Source organism: Acomys russatus, chromosome 30 (assembly GCF_903995435.1).
Source record: "Acomys russatus chromosome 30, mAcoRus1.1, whole genome shotgun sequence".
NCBI classification, from domain to species: domain Eukaryota; kingdom Metazoa; phylum Chordata; class Mammalia; order Rodentia; family Muridae; genus Acomys; species Acomys russatus.
This window is the reverse complement of record NC_067166.1, coordinates 32,569,925-32,595,359: the sequence shown is the minus strand read 5'-3', so window position 1 is coordinate 32,595,359 and position 25,435 is coordinate 32,569,925. Positions and strand designations below refer to the sequence as shown.

Sequence of the window (25,435 nt, the reverse complement as noted above, 5' to 3'; positions counted from 1 at the left end):
AGGTTGCACTGCTCCTTTTCCGGAAGCTCTTAAAATAGGGGAGGTGGAATCTTTGTGAAATAATTTCTGAGTGGCATTATCTGAAGGAGGGAAAGATGATATGACTCGGTCCAGCCTCTGCCAATTTTCAATATTCAGAGTGTCTGCCCTCACCTGGGCTGAGCAGAAGCACGGATATATGTATTTCACTAAGAAGAAAGGACACTTGACCCACCCCCTTCACTTTTTTTTTTCTCCTTGCTTGGAAATTTTTTCCTTCCTATAAAGATCAATTTTAAAACAAGAGAAATGCTGATGCCTGTCTTGAAATTCTCCCTGTTCATTTAGGAAACACAGATACCAACTGATTTTTACAAAAGATTTCATAAGTGTTACCCTATTTGCTGTTTCTTTAGTTGATAACATAGACATCCCAATGCCATATTTCACACTGTTTTTTAAATTTATACCACTTAGGAACTCGAAAGGCATCTTAGAGATTGAACTTACCTTGGCTTGTGTGCCGGTAGAAAATGATACTTGCAGTTGCTGTGCCTAGCTAATAGACGCACAGCCAGTGAGTAGTAGAAGCCAGGTGAGCTCTGATGTAAGACCCTCTTCCTCCAGTGCTATGGCTCTGCCTTCAGGTCTTTGGTCTTCAGGGACAAATTACATTCTTTGACTGCTAAGTATCTATTTATACTTTTGACTTAAGTAAGCAGCTATTTCCTATAGCCATCTCAAACCTGTGCTGTTTTTTGTTTTGTTTTGTTTTGTTGTAAAACTAGAAAAAAAAAAAGGATTCCCCGTTCTATTTTTTTTTTTTTTTTTTAATTTCTTTACTATGATAAAGGCTACCATGATGCTCTTGAGCTGAGCATCAATTTGTGGCGTTTTTTCAGTGTGAGCTACTCAGGAAGCTCGCCTCTCTCTGTAGAGGAAGTGTTAGCTGCGGATCACCCAAATGAGTTGGAAAATGCTCCCTACTCTGGGATTCAGGACAGAGAAACTAGACAAGACGCGCAGCCAGTGGACACTTCGGGAAGTGTATGCAAATTTGGCAAGATCTCTAGGGAGAGTCCTGACCTTGCCTAACCTATAAGTATTTTCTTTTGAATTCCAGATTAGAGAGAAAAGGGCTGAAATAACAGCTCAATTTAGCAATTTCTCATCTCTGCTAACAGCCTTTTTTTTTTTTTTTTCTACAGGGGAAGTACTGTAATACTTTCCATTTAGTCTTATCTGCCAAGGATGACTGGATCTATCCTTGAAAACAGCCCTGGACAGAATGTGTAGACATGCAGAGATAAGGAGCCTCCTGCTAGGTCTTGGGCTCCAGGGGATGATGTCTCAGCGCCGCTCCGGCCCAGGCGCCGGTCCTCTGCAGTGTGCTCGTCCTATCCCTGCCTGGATAGGATAGAGGAAGGAAGCATTTTCCTTGTCTGAGGACACCTCTATTCCTAGCTCTTTGACAGTTTCACTTGCCATATCCCCTGAGTTCTAAACATGTGGAAAAGGAGATAAAAAAAAAAAAAGGTGATGAAATGAGAGAGAGAAAAAAAAAACTGGAGTGGGAGTGCTACAAGTAAGGAACTCCATTGCACTTCTGTTTTTTAAGGCCCAGTTTCTGAGGACGGTGCATTGGTACCGCCAAAGTCATTTTAGTAGATAGGGAAGAGAGGAGAAAATGCAATGTAAAATATCTTTAAGTTAATGTCAATAATAAAGTTTTTTACTATTTAAAAAAAAATCAGACAATTTGTGGGGAAAAGAAAAAAAAATATACTTCTAAGTCTACGATTCTTCTTTAGGACTGTGGACTTTATAAATAAGTGTTAACTTGGGCTACGTGGCAAACCAAATAACTGTGTTTGAAATTCCTTTGTGATCATTGATAAGAAAGAAAAAGAAGGTGGCCAATAATAAAGGATCAAGTTTGTACAACTACCTCCAAAGCTGAGAGAGGAGGACCAGCCCAAATGTAGACCTTACTTTCTTTAAAGCTACATTGGAGAGGAAAACGCTGTCTCCATCTCTTAACAATTATAAAATTCTTTCTTGGGCATCTCTCTGTCACATTTTTTTTTAATTAAGGTGAATGCGTTTTCTTTTATTCTAACTTCATACTGAAAGTCAGAATCCTTCAATTTGTTTTTTTTTTTTTTCCCTTATTATAAAATGCTTTGATTTTGAAAGTAGTGGATAATTCGATCTGTCTTTTCATTTTCAGTTGGAAATTAATCTGTTTGGCTTTAGGCTCTGTAACATCTCTCATTAAATGGGCTGCCCTAAGATACGTGAGTATTTTCAATACAGGAGACACTGGGATTTTTCAGATATTACTGAGATCTTAATCAAAACTGCTGATTGCATCAATATTAGGTCTTTTGAGAGAGAAAATGAATCAGCAAATGACTAAGTGCACTATGGTGATGTTGTAAGACTGTTTCCTTAGATGGAAAAACGGATTTTTTTTTTTTTTATGTGATTTGTGTTTGTAGAAATCTTAAGCATATTGTCAAGGCTGCTCAAGGTGCTATCCATATTTACAACTGAAAAATGAATGGATGCACCGAGGAATGATTTCAACCAGTTGACAGTGTTTTCATAAAATAACTGCTTCTTGAGGAAAGAAGTGTCATTGAATTCAATTAGTGTCAATTTAGAGGCCCTTTGACTTCACACTGTTTTCTCGGTGCTTTAAAGTACTATATATATATATATATAAAGTTATATATTGCAGCGATGAGAAAAAGTCTGTCCCAGTAAAATTGTACAGCCTTCATGGGGCCCAGACCCTCTTTGCTGCATTCCCAGCAGTGTCCCTGGCACTGAGTTACCATGACTCATGCCTGTGGGTCTCTGTGACTAACAGTCAGACATTTTCATGTATTTTTAAGCACCACCATTTTGGCCCAACGTTATCCCATGCATAATGACAATTAATTTGATTTGTTTTCATGTAATCCAGGCTCAAGCCTCGTTGAAAATGTGCTATCAGAATGCACCAAATGTGTTACAGCAATGAGCCTTCCCCCAAACTGATGGCTGAGAGCCGGCGCCCCATCCCGCAGGAAGCTATCTACTGCCTACTGCACCTTAGCCTCATTTCTGAAGTGTGCTGGCACCCTTGCTGACCATCCGTCTAAACACACACACACACACACACACACACACACACACACACACACGGCAAATGTTCAGCAGTGTTAAATCCGTGTATTACACAGCCCTCGCATGTTTTGCAGTGCAGAGAGTCTGGTTGTCCTGGAGTTTTGCAGAGATAAAGGAAGGATACAGTTCTGAGAGGAATGCAGTAACTACAAAGTGCATCCTGAAGGCCATTTAGCTCACAATGAAGGTCTGTGTTCTAAAATAGCCCTATAACAAAGTAACTACAGAGTTTTGGCAAGGGCTCCAACTATTTATAGAACCGAGTAAGGCGTGGTAAATACCGCCACGGTACCCAGCTCTCCCTTGCCACAACCCGAAACTTATAAGAAGCACTGTAATTATATTTTTTCTACTTTGAAAAAAAAAATCATAGTAGCCATTATCAGTTTAACCATATGGAAGCTTGAGCTGAGATCTCTTTTTTAAATGCATAGTTTTGATTTTCAACAGCTGCACTGGGTCTTTAATCATATATTATCTTTATGAAGCCTTTTTCTAACATATGTTAATTGGCTGTTTTCTGTGACAAATTATGAGCTCTTACTTTGATGAAGTTCAATTGCAATCATGTTGGAGTCGAGTACGTCAAGTTCCCACCCCTGCTGGCTCCTCAAACCACTACAAACATCCGCACGTCACTGCACTGCTGAGTAATGGCAGGATTGGGGCTGGCTGATTTTGCTACAGATTTTTTTTTCCCCCACAGGATATTTTCAGCTTCTTTGTACTAAATCTGTTGCAGGGTTTGCCCTTTTTAGCAGACACATGCTCTAAAATTAACATCAAATCTTATTGGAGATTACTATAATACAGTGAAGAATATTTCATAATACAACACGCCAGCGTCTGTTTTTGCTTTACTGACTCTGCAGAACACTTATTACACACTTTCAGTCAGTCAGTTGTAAATTTGACTAGTCCTTTCTACATCAGCAGCGTTTTGTAACAGACATTTTGAGTGTTCTTCTTCTGATGGAAGTAAGTTGTATGAAAGGATTATGAGGCCGACTTTCAGCTCTTATTAAAGAAAGTGCTTTGCTAGGTGTAGATAAATATACTGAGATGCCAAAAATTCTGTTGTTCATTATATCCTTCTTTTCAACATCATATTATCAGCCATGTAATAAAAACAAGGCATGTTCATCAAGATTACTGTCCTATAAGATGCATAACGGCCTTTCCAGTTTCTCTCCCAGTGTCAACTTCTAATGTATGATTCCGATGAGCAGAAAAGTTCTAATCCATTTGTTCTGAGAACTCTGACAGATAGCTTGCATTAAATACCAACAGATGATCAGTGATAGCTATAATTAGAACAGATACAAAAATGTAGTGCATTTGTCTACAATCATGGGAAATTAGTCAAAGTAACTGATTAAGGTCTTCAGTGCCTGCACCAGACATCAGCGGTATTTGGGATTCGTTTAACTGTTTTCTGCCTCAACATATCACAGAAAGAGCTCTGGATGGACTGCAGCTCCTCAAGCCAAAGCCAGAGGTCGATTTCCATTTAGGCATCAGGAGTTTAGATAAGACGAGCCAGATGTGAACAGAGCCAGATGTGAAGAGGCACTGCTCTCCTCAGGAGGCTGCTTTTAATCAGCTATATCCCTGGGTAATGCACAGCCAATGAGCTCTAAATCCTGAGGCTACCTGCGCCCAGAGGAAGGCCTGGGAACATCATTACAGAACTTACAACTGAGCATATGTGAGAAAATTAGAGCAGAAATTAAGAGTAGGAGAGGTTAACTTCAGGGTGTTTGACATTGCTTTTTTAAAAAAAGAACATGGAAATGAAAAATAGTAATTCTAAATGTTTAAAAATAAAGAGTCAACCCCAACTCCCAAGTACGACTACAAATCAAAAGTCATAGTTGGTTACTATTAGCTAGACCTGTATAAAGGTGTGGATTCTTTTGAGAATATGAGCGCGGGGAGTAATCTTCAGCACAAGTAAATAATCTTGAAGTGCCCTTGTCATTAACGCTATCACATCCAGCGAGGCTGGCTTTGCAATCCCTGTGTGGTCCTGCAGTAATGGGACTGCAGAGTCAACCTACGCGCTCCGTCTTAAGCCAGCTTACACAAGGAAATTTAGTTCCACTTGATAAGACACATACTTAATTGGCTTTAAGAAAATAAGCCAAGGTAAGGAACAACGTGTAAATGAAACAGAGAGCTTGGCACTTGCCTGTAAGGAAGCCCAGGAGCCATGTGGCTTAATTGGGACCAGTTGGGATCATTTAATGATTGCTGTCAGAAGATCAGATTTAATAGAAGACCACAGTGGGGTAGAGTTAAACAAATTGTCATCGGGCGTTTCAGATGAGCAAAACCTTAATTAGGTTGATTAGGATGCTGTAAAGGAGATGAAGAGACAGAGGAAAAATTGATCAATCACTGAATTCTGTATTGAGCCATATATAATATTATCACAAATGTCGTCTACATTTTAAGGGACCTTGTGGTAGTTTGGAAACCACACATATTAGCCTGTAAACTCTAATGACATAGTTTTGATCATTTGATGTAAGGAAATATGATCCTCACTTAGAATATTTTCTTAACCATTTATGCCTGATTATTTTACTGGTTATTTATTGATAAGATGACTCAGGTATCGTAAAGTGCACTCACCGAGGTTTGGTTTTTTCCTTTTTTAAATTTTATTTTATTAATTTACTCAAATTATATCTCAATTGCTATCCCATCACTTGTATCCCGCTATTCCTCCCTCCCTCCCACTTTCACCCTATTCCCCTCCCATAGGTCTATGATCAATGGGGACCTCCTCCCCCACTATATGGTCATTAGGCTATCAAGTCTCATCTTGGTAGCCTGCTTATTCTTTCTCTGAGTGCCACCAGGCCTCCCCACGAAGGGGAAATAATCAGATATGGGGCACCAGACTTCATGTCAGAGTCAGTCCCCACTCTCCACATAACTGGCACTCACTGTTTTATCTACATCTTTTTTAAAAAGTAACTTGTGTTCTTCCACATGCTGTACACACACACACACACACACACACACACACACACACACACACACCAGTAAATCTGAAAAAAAAAAAAAAAAAAAAAAAAAAGAATGTGGCCAACACATACAAGCCTCCAAGAAGAAAACATTTATAGAATATTTCCATTTTAATCATTAAATGTAATACACTAAAGACTGAGGAAAATAATGATTTTTAAAAGAACATAAGATGCTTGGGATTTGATTCTTACCCTAATAAGATGAAAATATATGTTAGCAGCATGTACCACTTCGAGCTGGGGCTTGCTTTGTTCAGTAACAGCAGCAGAGAATCCAGCTGCGTGCGCTTTGGAGTGGTTTCAGCCGGAGTACAGAAGCTGATGCGTGACACAACACGGCAGCTCTAGCTTTGTGCTCAGGACAGTCCAGCTTCGCCTTCATGGGGAACCCTAGGACAGCCCCAAGTGACCTCTGCCAACGTGTGGTGGCAGTGCTGTGAAAGTTGAGGAAAACAAAGACATGATAGGAGCCTGCATCAGCTATCCAGTGAGATCTGGAAATACTGGGAACTGTCATGGTGCTGCGGAGTGTGAGGTTTTTGACATATTTAGACCATTTGGAGTTTATTTCGGCTCGGAGAATGCAGGATGCCATTTTAACTACAGTTGGGGGGGGCGGGAGGGGGAAAATGTCCAAGGAGACTATGGCTTGGATAACTGACAGGGAAGCTGTGTTTCCTTATGTTTGTTAAACTGTTTGTAATGCTGTGCGCTTGTCTGGAGGTATGTTGCTCCTAAATCCTGGAGGTGCGTAGATACGGTGATTTGAGTAAGCGATAACGGCAGGTTAGGCCCACTTATTAAATTAATTGCAGGGGTTTTCAAAATGAGCTCCGTTTTAGCCTTATTATATTTCTGACATACATTTCATCTCCCTTTGTCCTTGGGGAAAGATGTGAAAGTAGGGCTAGAAGCGCTCGCATTGGATTTTCAGCGGCGTGGTCACTGGGAAATTGATGTATTCCCCTAGTTATTTCTCCTCTCGCAGCCTGAAGCTCTTCCATGGCTGAGGCTTCGGAGGCAAGTCCTTAATCTGTATGACACTGTACAGTTTCCTTCGTCTAATGATTGTTGCGAACAGTGTGAGTAAAGCACTCCGGGAAGTGAGGTCCGGCATGTGGATGACGCTGTTGTCTTGCTACAAGCCTTCTTCCATTGCTTGTACATGAAAATCAACTTACCCGTGTAGGTAATCATGTTCCTAGTGCCATTCTACACCCTACACTCCCTGTGGTGTCGTATTTAGTGAGTCTGCAACCATCTTGCAAAAGAAAACATATTTCCCAGTGTGGGGTAAGACAGGATGACTGTAAGTGAGCCATTTGATGATCAGCCCGCAGTTACCTGGTGTCTAAGTACCCCCAGTTCCTTAAGACACAGACTCACTTGGGTGTCACTTCTACATAAATTATTTTATTCTAGTTATGAGACACTGTACAACATGAGAAAGGGTTTAGACAAGGTTGGCAGCTTGTGTCTGTATAGGCAAAATATAAGGCAGAGCTCTTAGTCCTAGTGATGAAAAAAGCTAGTAAATGCCTCAGGTAAGAGATATAACTTAGACACATACAGGTCAGCTAATCACTGAGGGATTATTAGTCCCACTGTTACCTGACCCTGGAACCTCAGACATACCCTTTGGTTTATTTCTGCGGTAAGTGCTAGGACTGGGTGCTTTGAGAGTTATCTAGATAAGTCCTTCCTTGGGAAACTGGAGCTGAGACAGAAGGGAGAAGTTCAGTTCGCACAGAAGGGAGGGAACATTCCAGACAGAAGCCATCACAAATGCAAATGCCCTGTGGTGAGAAGAAAGACACAGGAATAAGAATGATTTTTCTAAAGCCAACTGTACTTGCATTTTATATGTGCAACCCTTTGGCACTGAAAGGTGAATGATTCTGAATTCAGCTTATTGACAATCGATCAATCGGGAAATGAGTGTTTGTCACAGTGATGTCTTTCTAGTAGAAAGGAATAGCCCTTTCATACTCTTAAGATGAGCCTGGGCTATGTGGCTTTAAAATTAACTTCACTCTCTAGTCTGTAAAATATATGGTAAACTTAAAGAAAAATGGAGTGATTTTTCAACATCTCTTCACACCGTCAAGCACTGCTAAGAATAATAATTGGGTTATTTCATTTGAAGCTCTTAAGGGGAAATAGGTATGTTCTGCTAGTTTTTTTTTTTAACCAAAGCATAATTGCATGCCTCATATGTCTTTCAAACAAACCATAAAGTAGAAAGTTTAATGTATCTAAGTGCAAGGGATGAGCAGAGCTTTCCACATGAAATAGTAGTGAGTCACTGAACGGCTTGACTCAGGAGCAGACATAGGCTTTCAGAGACAGGGCCTGTACCACTCTTGCCTCTTACTGTACACAGGGCTTTCATCCGCTTAACAACACTGTTTCTTGTGCACTAAGGTGTGCCTGATTTTACAGCCTTAAGTTTTACAAACCAAGGTTTTTCTGAGGATGCTAATGGTGATGCAAACGGGAGTTAGAACAAATGTCGTTTGCCAGTCCAAATAGAAGAGATCCAGAACTCTTTCCTCGCAAATTGACACTACGACGTGTTCTAATGTTTTAGCCTTGTTAGGGTGTTTTTTATTTAAGTGACTGCACTGTTCTCATCGCAACAAAATACATGCCTTGCAAAGGTAATTTTAGCAGCAGAGAATTAATTTCTTCCCACATCTTTTACCGTGGCATGGGAGTCTCACTCGACGATCTGAACACGCAACTGAAGGTTATGTTTAATTTCCAAATCAAAGTGTTGTGGGAAGGACCATTGAAATTTGGTGATGACTCAGGTCCAGTTGCTGTGTGGTTTCTTCCTACAGGAACTTTAGGGTACACTGCCATTTCCATGTTAGAAAAAAAGCCAAGCAGTGATGAGATTAAAATAGTTTCACCATAGAATGAAAAGTTTGTGTTACTTACTTTGATTCCTAGTTGAGTTTGTTAAGGAACATTGAGAGCCTCACTATTTGCTCGCCCTTTTGCAATGTGGGACTAAATAGGTAATCGTTGTATATTACTAATAAATATTTGTTTACTGCGGTTATGATTCAGTTCTTTTCTGAGAGTTATAATTCATATGATTTCTGGACTTGTATGGAAATCTTCATTCACTTCAAAGAGTAAATTCAAAGTATGTGGTGCCTTTTACTGGATAATGTAATTCTGGTAAGACTTGGTAGATGGTCATGAAGAGGTATAGGTTGCTTTACCCAAATCAATTTTTGGTCTATTTGTTTTTGTTTTTTTATTTTTGTTTTTGTTTTTGTTTTTTTGTTTTTCATATCTTAAGGTACTCTTAACAAAACATTGGCCCAGACACAGAATGGCTTTTTTCCTCAGGTGTTTGGAAGAAAGAAATTAGAAGCTTGCTCCCTCCCCCATCTGTCTGCCTTTTCCTTCACTGGCCTTTGTGTGAACCACCGCAGGGCCAGTGTGTGGGGGCGTTCTGCGGAGCACACTCAGCCTGCTCTGCTCAGAAAAGGAAGTGGACAGTTTTGGTTCCCATTTCACACTTGTGGAGCAGTTTAGGGAAGGAAGCACCTTTACACCTTTTATTGTTCGTGGTTGCTGACGTCACTTCCTTCCCTGGCCAGTCTGTGCGTGTTTCCTGCCATTCTGTCAAGATTCTTCTCTGTGACAGGGAGGGGATTTGCTGAAGGGAAGGAGGGAGGAAGCAGGCAAGAAGGAGTGGGAGAAGGAAGGGAGGGGGGATGGGAAGGGGTATGTGTCAATCAAGCCAGCTTGTTGGTAAGTGAGGGAGCCTGAAGGAGAGTGGTCTTTAGCTGTCCCGAAGAAGAAAGTCTTCTCTGCAAAGGTCTCAAAACACTGCCTTCACCCGTCTGCTTATGCCAAGCTCAAAATGACCAGAAGCCCACCATACTGAAGTTCCCCTTTCAGTAAGCAGACTGAGTTTTACTTTTTTTTTATTCAAGTTGGCAAATGAAGAAGAAGTGAGGCGACTGTACCTCCATAATGCTCGTTTTTCTTTCCTCCTCCTTCCAATCTTTGACTGTTTTGGTGTGTACCTGTCATTTTCCAAGAATGGTTCCTTCATATGAAAACTGCACTGTCCAGACTAAGCTTGTGGTTGATTACACATAATGAAAGTTTGCAGTGTGACTGGAACTCTACTGTGTGTAGCTTAATCACTAATAATCTTTTTCACATACCTGTGAGATGGCCTAATAAGTTACTATAGTAATAATAGTCTCTTTCTCTATCCATTCTGAAAATTAATACTTTAAACAAACATTACAATATAGATTTTTGTATTAAAAAATCAGGTTAATAAATAGTTATACTAAAAAAATAGTTTAAGAAGTGGAGTGCTGGTGATGACGTTCCTAATTTTTTTTAAGTGTACTAATAGCCTTGAAATGTGGGAGCCTCTTTCACAGACTGCCATATCACTGCTCGGTTCTGCATTTTATGATTGGTTCAGTTACTGGATTAAACTCTGTACTTAAACAGAAAACAAAGTGAAAGTCAAATTAGGTTTAAATTTCCATCTCTCTCTACTACCTGGCATATTTCGAAAAGGAGAGTACTTTCAATGGCATCTTCACCAGTCATCTCTTCTATGTGTGTATAATTGCACATATAAGCGTGCTAACATTTGCATATGTATGTCTAGAAAAAATATTCCCCATTGTGTTTTAAGAATTAAAAAAAACAAAAAACAAAAAACAAAAACACCCTACCAGGCTTCTTCTAAACAGAGTGCCATATGTCAAAGTTGAGAAATGTCAGGAAGTGATGTAGAGGAACTTTTTTTTTTTAGCTTGATGGCCAGGAGGAGCTCACTCTGTCTCTCTGAGCAGACTGGTCTTCAGGGGTGTCTCCCTACTTGCTTGGTTATATGCATTTTGAATCAAGGTCTGTAGACAGAGTCCTCCTCCCTGCCTTGTCACTGCACTCTAATCTGTTTGCCCTGACCTTCCCCCTAAAGTGAGTAAGCGCTTAGGCAGGCATAGTCCAGTAAGCCGATAGTGCCACTGGCCTCTGCTAAGAGAAAGAAAGGGATATACTCCCATGTGCTTTGCCTGAGATTCATGAGTTTTTTTTTCCTGTGGTGGAGAAAGCTTGTTTGTCTCTTTGGGGTCTTTCACATGCATGGGAAATACCATTCTGGGCTGCTGCTTGCTTCTTCGGTAAGACTACAGGAAATGCAGGAAAGATTCCCAGTTGTGTGGTATTTAAATCCTTTTCTAACACTAAATGGATGTACTGTTTCACAGCGTTGAGTATGTGATGTGTTGTGCTTTGTGAATTCTTCATGTATGTGATCTGGGTGTCTGACAGCAGGCTCTCTCTTGGGTGTGAGTGTTTGACTTGGTGTGTGTTGTTTATAGAACTTAAAAACTTTGGAACTGCTGCTAACATTGAAAACTGTGGCTGGAGTCATTGTCTTTGGGAAGCACACTGTAATCGTGATGTAACTCCAATATATATGGATGTCGTGAGGCTGAACCGAGCTGTGGTTTAGGAGAGAGACACTGGGTAAAGGAGAGCGGATAGTCTTAGGGGTTACACAGTGCCTAATGCACCAGAACTAATTATATTATAATCGCCTCTGCAATTAGATAATTGCCTAAACTTATATTTTTAAGTTTTTACTCAAGGTGACAAAGAATAAAGAAGTGTAAAGGCAGCTGAGGATTAGAGCAGGTATCTACCAGCCTTTTCAGTTCCAGGAACCTTGAACTAGTGCCAAATAATCTCTTAAGTAGTCAGGACAGTGGCTTAGCGTTACATAATACATGTGGGAATTTTTCTAGGTCCACTGTCAGAGACTAACGCACGTCAACAGGGAAATTCTGAGCAGTGTGTAAAGTAGTTGTATCCACTGATATAAGAGGGGACAAGATAACCGAAGCCGCTGCTTGCAAATGAAGCAAGCGTGGGGAAGGCTGCCTAGTCAGCTCCTGCTTTAGAGCAATGCACTTTCACCGTGTGCAAATATTTTTAGATATAATTTTAAACAGAGTAAAATATAGACTTTTAATATTCGGTGCTCTTTGGGTTTGCCATGTAATTGATAATCATTATTTTAATTTTAATTCATGACCTGGAGCTCTCTGGTATATAATATGAAGCTCCTGTAATTTTTGTCTCTCTCCCTAAGGAGATATGATATGTCTCTTTTAAGTATTGAAATTTAGAGAGCTGCTGGTCTATTATTAAAAAGTGTATAGTTACAAATGAGATAATAACCTTAATTTTTTGCACCACTTATTTCTTATCAGTGGCCATCATTTCTGAGTCTTGTTTTAATAGACAGTTTAAGGGCTTCCAAAAGGAAATGCTCTCACTGCTAACCGATGCTCAAACAGAAAGATGAAACATCCCATATTACTTTTCCTGTGTTCTCCTGGCAGTGATCTTCTTAAAATAAGATTAAGGGATTTAGTTTTAAATTAGTTGACATTTACATATATCAAAGAGCACTTTCATAATCGTCCGTCCTATTTGCATAACCAGGGACGTTATCACCTCTGCTGTCAAAACATGAGATTGTTTTCCATTCAGAAATGAATTAGATGCCCTACTTAGCATACACAGGTATATAGAGGTTCATTAACTCTCTGATTTAAGTAATTTTTCATAACAGAAGGGTGAAAATTGTCACTTAATTTCATTTAAAAAATATTGAGAAGCTCTTTACAAAAAAAATACAGTTCATTTCAAGTGTTGGGCTTTAAAACACAGTTTTCATCACTTAAATGACTTCTTAAATTACTTATGAGGTGATTTTAATTATAAGAGCAAACCACCCCTGTGTGATATGCTCCTGGGTGTGGGGTACGCCACGTGCTTTTAACAAATAGTCATTTTTTTTTACCCGCTTTATTGTTTTGTGAAGCTTATTTCCTTGATGAAGCCCGAAGACCCTGATAGCTCTTAGGACACCGCCGTGCTGTGGAAGCACTGTTGTAAGTTTTCGGTTTTTTTGTCCTGCAGGAACGAATGCAGAGACTTGGGAACTGACCGGCGCATGTGCTGAAGAAGGACTATTGTTCGAAGGAAACAGGAAAGAGAAAGAAAAGGAAGGAAAAAATACATAATTTCAGGAACGAGAGAGAGAAGAAACACGGGGACTATGGGGAGAAAAAAGATTCAGATCACGAGGATTATGGATGAGCGTAACAGACAGGTGAGCGAGGGGGTGGGGGTGGGGCGGGCCTGCTGCCTCCCTTCCACACAGGTATTCAAAGCCCTGAAAGTGTCTTGCAAATGTCCGGGCAGGAGAACTGCGTGAGCTCCACGTGCTCAGTTCAGCTGGGGATTTTCATCTCTCTTTCAAACAAAGCAGAGAAGAGAAACCCACCTCCACCGTTAGAAATACATTTTTCAGGATTTGTGGTTGCTCACTTCTCACTTCCTCAAGAATTTCGATGGATACTGTGCTTGTATGACAGGACTAGCTTAATAATGTGCATAGAATTGCTACACTGAACGCACCATCAAACAAAGCTGTCCCTACATTCATGGGAGCTGGCCCTTTTGTGGTCATCCGTTTAAAAATGTATACTATAGCTTGAATATCCTCTCTGCAAAGTGGCTTGCTTTCTTCTCATCACGAAGGAGAGTTTGAAGTAAATTCAAAGGTTTACAGACTCTACTAACAACAGCAACAACAACAAAACCTTCACATGACATATTAGTCGCATAAAACATAGACAAGAACTTCCCGTTAGCTAGCGTTTTCTCTAAATTCTGAATTTCACAAACATGGCACCATCTTTTTTTTTTTTCCGCCCCCCTACATTTCCAGTGATAATGTCTATAAGACACAATCAGTCTGGAAGGCTTCGTATATCAAATGTTCAGTCCTGCATTGATGGCCTGTGCATCCTGGGAAGAGTGTGTGTGTGAGGGTGGCTAGGTGGTTTCGGCACATCCCGCTATTGAGTATCAGAAGACAGTCCTGGAGAGAAATCCCAGTGTGCCTGGAGACCCACAGTAGCCATGCAGCCAATAGAACCTGTTCCTTGGCACTAAGAGAGAAAAGAGGTCTTCCCCCTGCCCATTTTTGACACAGAATATTAAAGCTAGCCCAGGCAATGGTTCACCATACTCTAAGTGTCCCAAAGAAAGACACCCACCTCTCATGATGGCCCCTTTTCCTTCCTGTGATGTGAGAATAAATTCTATTTTAACACAATGCTGCTTTTTACACTCGTAAATTATAATAAATAGGACTCGTTTTATTTCATCATCTCTATGGATGGTTCCTTACAAAAAGCCATTGAGCTTCTAAGAATTAGGATGATTTGTCTAGTTTTTTTGTTTTTTTTTTTTGTTTTGTTTTTTTTTTAAGATTATACTTTTTCCAAGTCCAGAGGACTTGGATCATTTTAAGATTAACATTGAATTAAATGATGAAAAATAAAAGATTTATATGGATTTCATATACATTTCCATTTAGATTGACCACTGCTGTAGGCCAAGACAAAAAGCACCATTCATGTTAGTTTTAAACCACTAGTTTTTATTCACCTATAGCTTGAAACTAAAATTATGATTGAAATTTTGAACATCACATACCATTGACAAGGCGGACCTTGTTATTTGGCGCACAATCTGTATTGGTTGGAGTAAAAAATATATATATATATATATATATATTATATATATATTATATATATATGTTAATATTTGTAATTTACTAATAACATGACCTATTATTTTAGCTTTGTGAGATTCATTATATCTTCTTTTTACTTGCAAAGACATAAGAAAAATTGTAGAGCTTGAATTGTGTGGCCTTTTGCTGTACTTTTTAAGGAAAGAAAACATCCAGAAATACAAGAATTTTCACATTATTCTCTATGAGAACAAGTTTAAATGGTTACATATAGTTATATTGATCTATGTACATAGATACTCTAACCTATGTTAGAAATTATAATAATTTTAGTAAGTGGAAAAGTATTTAAATTCAGCTGAGTTTGACTTTTTAACAAGTAGAAAGGCTTAATTCCTTCATTTATCATGCAGGATTTAGAGACAATCTACTATTTTCCTCAGTCTGTGTGTTGTGCAGTAGACCTTTGAATTCAACGCCATTGAAGTAAATTCATAGCTATAGTATTTCTGTAGCTTAAGCTATGCTTCTGTGGTTGCAGAAGATGACTATTGACAGTTTTAAAGAGCTGTCACTAATGGTAATGTTTGTCCTGTTCACCTCTCATTTTTCTGTGCAAGTGGTCCAAAGAGCCATTTGGAAAAGGGCATAAAGTATGTAGGTCACTTCTGATAATCAAAACCAGTGAGTGTGTGGAGCAGCCCCTAACCTGGGCCATCCTTCAAATCATGTGTTCACATGTTGAAAAGAAAAGTGTCAGCAGCTTCGCTCTTCCTGAAGCTGCTCCACCAGGGTGGCCTGGTAGGACCTCACACAGAGGCTCACTGCCGTTTCTTCTTGACAGCAGTGAACACAGGTTTTTTTTTTCTGCCTTTGCATTTGTGTATTTGGCCACATCCAGAATAATGTGGGCTTCTGCAGCAGAAGAGCTACTAACTCAGAGTGAGACCTGAAATAGCACAGAACTTTTTCATGTGTTGTGTTTCAGAGAGATAGAACTGTCTTAAGACAGAATAGCAGCTTACACTGAGTTCTGCCTTTACTGTCTCTCTTCTAACAAGTAGGCAACAGCGAACACTCCAAATCCAAGTTAGAAACATAAAACAGCACAATAAGGATTAAAAAAAAAAGTATTCACATCTTCTTGTACTTGGTTCCTTTTCAGTTTCTAATTTTATAAAGCCAATTTCTTAGCCTTTATTATGTTTCTTAAATTAATATGTTCAACAAAGTCATGAATTGTCCATTTATCTTGCAGCTACATCCAGACAGCTTGATCAAGCAATTGGCCACTGCCAATTATTTTCCAATAATGGCATGTAAACTGTTGCATTTAATCCTTAGCAATCCTACTCTATAGCTGGATGTTATTTATCTCTTTATTAAATCAACAAGTATTATTTTACCGCCCTCCCCACAAAAAAAAAATATTCACTAGTGAGTACCAGTCTCATTCAGGGATGAGCAACATGAACTGAAAACAACCAGGTAGCAAATACTGGTTGCATTATGAGTTGTGCTGTCTCTAACTCAGCCTCCCTGGGTGCTTTGAATCCACCCAGAAAAAATAGGTATGTGTCTCTATTCAGTAAGAAAGCTTCACAGAAAAAGCAAAGGTGGGCTAGATTTGACTAGGAGGCCATAGTTTATAGGCCTCTGGTGAACTAAAATAGACATGAACTATGAAAAGACAGAACCAAAAAAAAAATGCCATTTATGGTTTGAGCATGAAAATATCAAAGCACTATGAAGAACAGCTAGAGCGTGCTGTCCTTATCACTCAGGCTTGGAGAACGAGAGCAAACATGGGAACTACAGCATCCTAGAGGAAACAGAATTCCTAAGGCTTGAGATAGGAAAAAAAAAAACTTGGCTGAGGATTCAGAACACAAATACTAGGACTTCAGCCTGGCGTGTGACTTTAGAGAAATAAAGGACTACACTGTGTGGAACATCATCCTGAAAGGCTTAGAGAGTCCTCTTCAGGTTAGAATAACTAGTCAACATTTTATAGGAAAGAGCACAAAATACCCAAGACCCTGTCTCAAATTCCTCATCTTCAAAACCAAACATGCTTCTTTCAATGTTGTCCTGATACAGCTAGCATAATTTACTGACTAAAAGACCCAAGACTTTATTTCATGTCATTTTCCAATCATATCATATTGCATCCAATAAAAGATATTATATATCTTTTATATATATTTATATATAAGATAGATAAAGTTCAATTTTTAAAGATGTATAAGCATGTTCCTCTACACTTAGCAATATTACTCTCCATTTATTGTAGTTTAATAGATGCGATAGTATCTTATACTAGACTAAAATATGATAACTCTCCAGCAAATTATTTAACCTCTCTGAAGCTCATCAGTAGGGTGAACGCTAAAATACAGTATCCACCACATGGCAGTGCTAAGATATGAAGTGAAGTATAGTAAGTCCTAGGCTGTAAATGCTCAATAAAAGCACAGATTAACTCCTCCCATTATGACTCACGCTATTTGAGCCATTGTTTCTTAGGCTCGTTGTGATTTCTATCAAAACAGCTCCTGTTTTGTGTAGCCTAGGAGAGAAAAAGTTGCCGGGCCTTCATGCTGAGGGAGCTCTACCGTCAAAGAATGACAGAAGAGGGGTGGAACAGAGTAGAGCAGGAACACAGAGAGGCTCCCTTGCCAACAAGCCGCGAGGGAAGCATCCAGAGCAATGTTGCTGCTGAGAGGATGAAAGATGCACAGGAGACACGCACAAAGCACGTTTGACAAGGGCGGGTGGGAAGTAGTTTCTTAAACCCTGTGCATATGGGACTCTTTTCAAGTGTGTGTTACTGACCAAATTGTTTGTAGAATGCTTTTCACCACTTATATCAATTCTGCCTTCTAAAAGGCATGATCTTAGTCTCTATCTCGTTTTTCCATTTTGACCTTTGACCCTTACTGATTAGGAGATCATATAGTCCTCGCCTTTTTTATGTTACATGTTTTTAATTTCATGCTTGAAACAGTGGGATTTTTAATTGCTTTATTATATGACTCATTTTAACAAACAAAATATAATTCCCTGTTCCACCAGGAAGAAAAATGTATATAAACTCAGAATGGCTGAACAAACCTAAACCTATTTGCTCATATATTTGTACTGAATTTCTCAGCCTCCCTTCTTTGAAAAGGATGACATACATAAATTCCAATGTATTTGTGCAACTTGTTGCAAAAAGACATCTAAATAAATGAGTAACTACAAGAGTATTTGCAGAGAGCATATCTAGGATCTGGGACCCAAAACTGTGTGTGTGTGTGTGTGTGTGTGTGTGTGTGTGTGTGTGTGTGTGTGTGTGTGTGTATGACACACACACATATATATATACACATACATACATACATACATACATACATACATACATACATACTTTTTCTTTCAGATCTGGCAATTTGTTGTTTGCCAACAAAGAAAATTCTACGTACTTATCCTTACAATAACTTGAAACAAACCAAGAAAATAATCAACATTCTTCTTTTAATGAATCAAGAGGATCTTCTTACAAATCAAGTTTTTCTAACTGCCCCTTATCTTGAACTTCTGGATGTTTCTTTACATGCAGCAGCTAGGGAAGTCTGCAGATGCGCGTTCCGTGTCGATGTCATCTCTGGTAGTTTGTAGATACTGACTTTTTAAATCAGTTATATTTGGTACTTTTGAACTAAACTGAAAAATAAAAAATATTCCAATTCTCTTGGGTGAATCCAAAAGAAAGCTTGGCTTTTATCTGTATTCAGCTCTTTAAAATTTAACTCAGGTTTACGGGGATTTTTTTAGTGCAACTTCCCTTCAAGATGGTACCCAGAATATGAGCAAATGAGGGACTGGTTACAATTCTAAATTTGGAAATTCTATCTAATTACATAAGTAAAGTTTGATGAAATTGCGATTGTTTCACTCTTCAAATGTAGACAGCTAGGTAGTTTAGAAATGTGAATTAATTGCTTTGACAAAATAAGCTCTTAGTGGATGCTGTAGTCTGACCTGGAGGGCAGAGTTCTGCAGTCCCATTGTCAAAGGCACTTCCTTCCGCATCACCAGAAACAGCATTTTCATCCTTGCCAGCTTTAGCTAAGACAGTACCACTGAACCATCTTTCCTTCCCCAATGAGGAGTCTTGACCCTGCTGCAGATCTTGTGAATAGGAAATTCGATGAAAGGAAAATGTTGTTTTTTTTTCTGTCTCAGCCCAAGTAAGTTTGTATGTACCTCATAATGATAGTTATTTTACCCTTTTCCTTAATAACATATTTAATAGATTATCATTTTCCCTGAGCTTCTATAAAAATTATGTTCAGGTCACTCTACGTAAATGAAATGTGGAAGCACCGTGGTTGGGTTAGGCAAAGTACTGCTCACAGTTGATTGGAGGCTGCACTGATGCACACTGGGAGTATCTGCTGGATGGTTCCCCCAGCATCCTCATTCTTTTACTAGGTAACCTTAAAATCATAGAGGAAACAAATCTTTAATTAGATTTGGAATTATTATTTTTTATTTTTTAATTTTATTTTATTAATTCATTCTTATTACATCTCAATGTTTATCCCATCCCTTGTATCCTCCCATTCCTCCCTCCCTCCCATTTTCCCCTTACTCCCCTCCCCTATGACTGTTCCTGAGGGGGACTTCCTCCCCCTGTATATGCTCATAGGGTATCAAGTCTCTTCTTGGCCGCCTGCTATCCTTCCTCTGAGTGCCACCAGGTCTCCCCATCCAGGGGACGTGGTCAAATGTGAGGCACCAGAGATTATTTTCTTATTGAAGAGATTAGAAAAGAAAACAAGAACAAGGGGGAAATAGTGTTTGTTGTACTTTTAAATTGTTTTAAATAAAGAGAAAAAAAATGTACCAAGGAGTTACCAGGGTGCTCATATGTGTGGCTAAAAGGACCTCAGGCTGGTTCCTTTTGTTTTAAGCCCAGCAATTTGAAAATTATTGACAAATGCTCTCTGACTCATAGAGTCAATACACAGAATATACAAATCCATCCCATGTGGATGTGTCTTTTTATATTTATGCCAGCTAGATCTGCTCCCTGTGGCCAGAAAAAAAGATTTTCCCAACTGCTGTCAAACACGTTCATTCACTCATTTTCCTGTGCTAGGAAATCCAAGAGAGGTTAAAAAAAAAATTCTCTTGTGGGAAAGGCTAACTGTTCTTCATGTAGGAAGTGTTCTTTCTATCTGCTTTGTGCTTAGGTGGTTTTGTTGTCTCATTTCTAACTTGTGTACCTGACATAGTTTCTATTCAGAGATAAACAACTTCAGTGTTGTAGGAATACTTTAGTGTACCTCAAACGCTCCCGCTTTTTTTTTTTTCCGCACAAAGCTGACAGTAAATGCCTGCTTGCTTCTTTAAACACATGCTCACACCATATCTTTCTTCAATTCACCTATTCTTTGGCACATGAGCAAAATATCTGACATAGTTTTACTGAGAAACGAACACTAGGAATGTAATCTTTACAAACAGACCACATAAACTAAAAAAAGTTTTTCCAATCTGTGAATTAAAAGAAATATTGGTAAGAATTTTAAAAGCCATGTCCTTTACAGTCAAAACTCCCTTTAGTATTATAATTTATTCATTTAAAATGGTTTACTTTCAAATTTATGGTGAAAGCATTATTCTAAAGTTTATAACCCATTGTACTTTTTGAAGAACATTTGGAAGCTATCTTTTTTCCAAAAATAATAGCTATAGTTAAAAAAAAATAAAATAAATAACAATTAAACCGAGGATTAAAAATTCCCCATTTGCAGTGTGTATTTTTGTTCTTCTTGGAGTATGTTAGACCATTAATGGGAATAAGAGGAACTAATTTAGATGTTTGAAAATTCGACTTTTAATTTTAAATTGGAACAGTTTAGCTTAAGAAATCACTAACATTTAAGTAACATTTCAACAAATGTAACTGTTTGGAAACTACAGCTGAGGCAGTCTTCTGCCTTCTGTCTTGCAAGGTTTGATTTGGAAGGCCCTGAGGGAGAAAATATTGGAGTTGCGAGGTAAAACTGAAGCCTTTGTGGGAAGGAAGAAGTTACTCTCTTCCTGTTATGACAGGAAAGCGTGGACAAATGTGCTTCCTGAGTTGGCCCAGCAGGGAATGTAGGATTCTTTGACCTTTAACTTAGGTACATTTTGGCTGTGTTGAACTGGTAAACAGGCCTTTGCCCCGCGGATACTAAGCTGGCTTGCTTGATTCTTGTCCACTTCAAATCAGTGTCTTAAGGAGATGAGGGAGCAGAGGAGGGCAGCTGTGGCCACTCCAGAGATGGCCCTTAAAGAGTAGTCGGCTCTTTAAGAACTGAGTAAGGCCAGAACAGCACATACAAGTGTGTTTAAGACACTGCCTGAGAGGGTTCTCTTGAAAATGCAGAGCATCACCAGGCTGCAAGTGGCCACTGTTTTCAACCCCGACAAACGTAATGATTGACACTGGCCTCCCCTTTCCTCACATAATCAAAAGTATCTGAAGTTCACAAAAGCAACTTTTAAAGCCCAGGGTCCTCAATGGCCACTGAGTTGGTTGTGATCCGATCTCCTATATATTTTTCACCCTCAAAATATGCAGTGCACAAGATTTAAGTTTGTATTTAGGAATCGTGGGTGTTGACTTAGGGCTAGAGGCCATAGTCTATTCCCTGAGCCCTTATTTTAATCAGTTTATCCTGTTGAGAAAGTTAGGGACCACTGCTTAAAAAACCCTGTGGAAACGCTGCTGTGTTTCACTAAAACATGCCTCACTTGGCTGCAGGCTAAGGAGGACAATGGCCTCCTTTGCAGCAGAACACACTGCTGTCTCATCGTCGCAAGTTGTGCTGGAGGCTTACGAGCACATGGTAGCAGTCGGCTTTAAAAGAGCCCCCTCACTGCTCTTTAAAGAGCCTTTCATTTAGGATGGCAGCCCCCCCACCCCCCGTCATTGTATAAAGGCGCGCTTGTCTAGAACACAAGTCTGCAGTGGCATTGCTTCCTCCCACTGAGAGTAATCACCAGGCTAGAGCTTGTAGCCTTTCTAATGACAGACTGAATTAAACAAAATAGAACTAAAGAGGGACCCTCAGAACAGTTGTGCCATTACTTACTGCCAGGAACAAGGGAGGGCAAAATGGAGCCTTTAGGAGACCATTTCCCTTTTTTTTTTTTTTCAATTAGAGATTGTCGTTACAGACTCTTGACTCCATCCCTAACCCGTTAAACACATGGGAAGACCCAATAGCTCAAGGATTATTACAGAGCACACTGTCCCTAGGAGCTGTTCTTCTTGTCAGTCATTATTCATTCATCTCCCTCAACAGAGGAGACTGGAGTCCGTCATGGTGCTGGAGGCAGGAGGAGACTAAAGTCTGAAATGCTTCCATACTAAAGAAGTTATAGTAACAATTTGGGGGTGGGGCAAAATGTAAGAACATTGAGAAGAGAGTTAATTGGGTATGGTAGTTCCACCATATTCTAGAAGAAGTGGCAATTACTTTATGAGTTAAAAAATATGGCTTCTGGGTAGAACCACTTAAAGATAGAATGCTTACCCATCTACAGAGAGCACTGTTTTTATTGCCAGTGATGGAAAATGAGAGAGAGAAAGGAAGAGAGAAGTGGAGCAAGAAAGGGACAGGAAGAGGGAGAGTAGGAAGGAGAGAGTTAAGAATCATTCCTTTAAAAGGCATATTCCATGAACGTCTTCATTTACCAGGAGATTGGGATAGATGTGAGGACATCTTACTGGGGCTCTAGGTAAGAGAAATATAGGAGATGAGGAAATAGAAGGATACAGAGGGTCCTAGAAACCTACAAGAAGAACATTGTGATGGGTAGATCAGGGCCCAGGGGGGTCAGCTCAAACTATTGCACTAACCAAGGACAATACAAGTAGTAAACATCGAACCCCTGCTCTGATCTAGCCAATGGACAGGATATTCTCCATAGTTATGTGGAGAGCAGGGACTGACTCTGACATGAACTCTGGTGCCCCATATTTGACCACCTCCCCTTGCTGGGGAGGCCTGGTAGCACTCAGAGAAAGAATAAGCAGGCCACCAAGATGAGACTTGATAGCCTATGACCATATAATGGGGGAGAAGGTCCCCATTGGTCATAGGCCTAGGGGAAAGGAATAGGGTGAAAGCGGGAGGGAGGGAGGAATGGGAGGATACAAGTGATGGGATAACAATTGAGTTGTAATCTGAATAAACTAAATAATTTTTTTAAAAAAAAGCAGCATTTCATTCATTGAATACAAAACCAGCTCATTAGAATTAAGCCTCAAGTACTGTGGTTTCAGACTCTTCACAAAATTAATGCAGCTTCCCTTGGAAATAGTCTAAAATCCTCATGGCTTGGGCCTTGGCTTGGGTCTTCTTGGAGGTATAGTAGCTACGGTTTGCAGGGGTTCATTTCTTCAGAACTCTTTCCAGTAAGACGCAAGGACTCCATTGTTGATACAAAGATAAGTTCTTCAGAGGTGACTAGAAGCATGAGGGGCTGTGAGCCAAGTTTATGGAAAGAAACAAATCTCAAAATGACCTTCCCATGCACAGTGAGCCAAACTCATTAACCTGCCTGGAAGAGACTACACGAGCCCTGTCCTCTGATTTTAAAATTCGGTACTTAATCTGCCTGAGTAGCAATGTCTATGTGGAAATCTGAATTCCATTAGTTTCACTCTAGCTGGGAGCAGACCTGTCTTTGCTGCCAGCCAAAGTGTACTTCCCATTTTGGGAAACTGAAACAACTATAAATATAGAAATAGCATGTGACTACTCCTGCTTGTGTGTGGTTCTCGCCAGCTTTCGTGGGAATGGCTTGAGCATTTGAGGGCAGCCAGAGGTACAGAGCCACACCAAAGTGTGACTGGTTTTATTGGTGGAACAAGAAACCACTGGTTCTCAATTTAGTATTAGCGGCATTATTTTTATTTACTTGAACTTAGGAAGCTACCTTTATATGAATTAATGCTCTCCATTCTCAGCAGAGTGTCAGGTGATTATTAAAGAAAACAAAAGTGCATGTACATGCTCAGCTAACTCTGCGCTGCGCCTGAGCCATGGGGAGCTTCTGCACATGGCGCTAGACAGTTACTTAGAAGGGGGAATGCATACTGACTAGAGGAACACGCGATGTGTATGGAAAAGGTGTGATTTCTAGTTCATCTATGGACTAATTGTATAGCTTTATATAAGGCCACTTTCCTCTTTATGTCTAGTATCTATCTGAGAAAGGGGGATGGTAGACCGCCAACTACAGCCTGCCAGAGATACTACTAAGTGTCATAAAGGATAGCAGGCTACCAAGAAGAGACTTGATACCCTATGAGCATATGCAGGGGGAGGAAATCCCCCTCAGGAACAGTCATAGGGGAGGGGAATAAGGGGAAAATGGGAGGGAGGGAAGAATGGAAGGATACAAGGGATGGGATAACCATTGAGATGTAATAAGAATAAATTAATAAAAAATTAAAAAAAAAAAAAAAAGAAAATCTGACCATCCTAAAAAAATGTACCAAAGCCAATGATCCTGTCCAAATCAACTACATGATATACAGTATGCTCTGATTTTACCAAGAAACCTAAACAGAATATGACGCCATTCAGTTTTTCTCTTCAGCTCAACTTCATGGAATGGATATTTTCACTATAAGTTACCTAGAGTAACTATGTGATCATGTTCCTTCAGTACACTTTCTTTTAACTTAGTCTGAGCATATACAAGAGTTTATTTTGAAGTCTCCATCTTGTAAAGAAAACATGCACCACTCCTCTATTTATCTAGCCACTCATGCAATAAATACTTAGTCAATTATTACTTTTCAATTCTTAAATTACAATGATGAACAGAAGGTGATTTCAGCTTTCAAGGAAAGCCAGGACGCAATGGGGACACTTTGAAAATGTGAGTGAGTAGTGTTAACACAGGGCTGGTGGACCCTAGCCACAAAGTCACAGTGACAGCTTACTTCTTGGGATTTATAAGTGATAAATACGATGAAATGATAAAGTTGAATTACTAACGCATAAGATACTTTATCATATCCAACTACAGTAGAGGGTTCTTGCTTTGAACTTCAATACTAGTCACCCATACTCTTCTCAACGCAAAAGGCAATACCATCTAGGGATAGAGTGTGAAGATGTGACAACTGGAGGAAGCGTTGTAGGCCAACTTCCTTGTTACCTTAGAAACACATTCTCTTTGGACCTCAACATGCAGCTGTACCAGAACAAGTTCAATAATCAGGGCAGTAAGATGAGCTCCCCGCCTCCACCTTCTTTCTCATTACTACACATGTCCTTCCTCTTGAGTGGATGATATTCGGCAGTACTTTTCCTTGTAGAATAAGACAAGAGACACACGCCTCATCATGTGGGCAGGAAGCTTCAGACCTTGGAAAGTGCTGAGCATTTGGTTTTAACACTCTGAGTATGGCAGGGTTAAATAAAAGTAGCAAATTCCTTCAATGGATCTTCCTCCAGGATTATTCTCAGAGCCTGCATCAGTCTCCTTTTCATCCTATCAATGGTCTGATTTTTGTCAATGTTCTTCTTACAGTATAACTGACAGCACCTGACATAGTCATCAAATATTACTC

At 39.6% G+C, this 25,435-nt stretch overlaps 1 protein-coding gene across 14 annotated transcripts in view; it reads left to right on the top strand.

Moving 5' to 3' along the window:
- Nucleotides 1-25,435, top strand: part of Mef2c (myocyte enhancer factor 2C) — a 160,248-nt gene that overhangs the window by 57,580 nt on the left and 77,233 nt on the right. For 13 of the 14 annotated variants that reach the window (XM_051172314.1, XM_051172318.1, XM_051172316.1 and 10 more), the window contains exon 2: nt 13,176-13,368. In XM_051172314.1, the coding sequence (XP_051028271.1) occupies nt 13,315-13,368 (54 nt within the window). In that variant the 5' untranslated portion in view covers nt 13,176-13,314. Of the gene's footprint in view, nt 1-11,345; nt 11,366-13,175; nt 13,369-25,435 lie in introns of those variants that run through there. The other variant, XM_051172315.1, reaches the window with a different exon arrangement.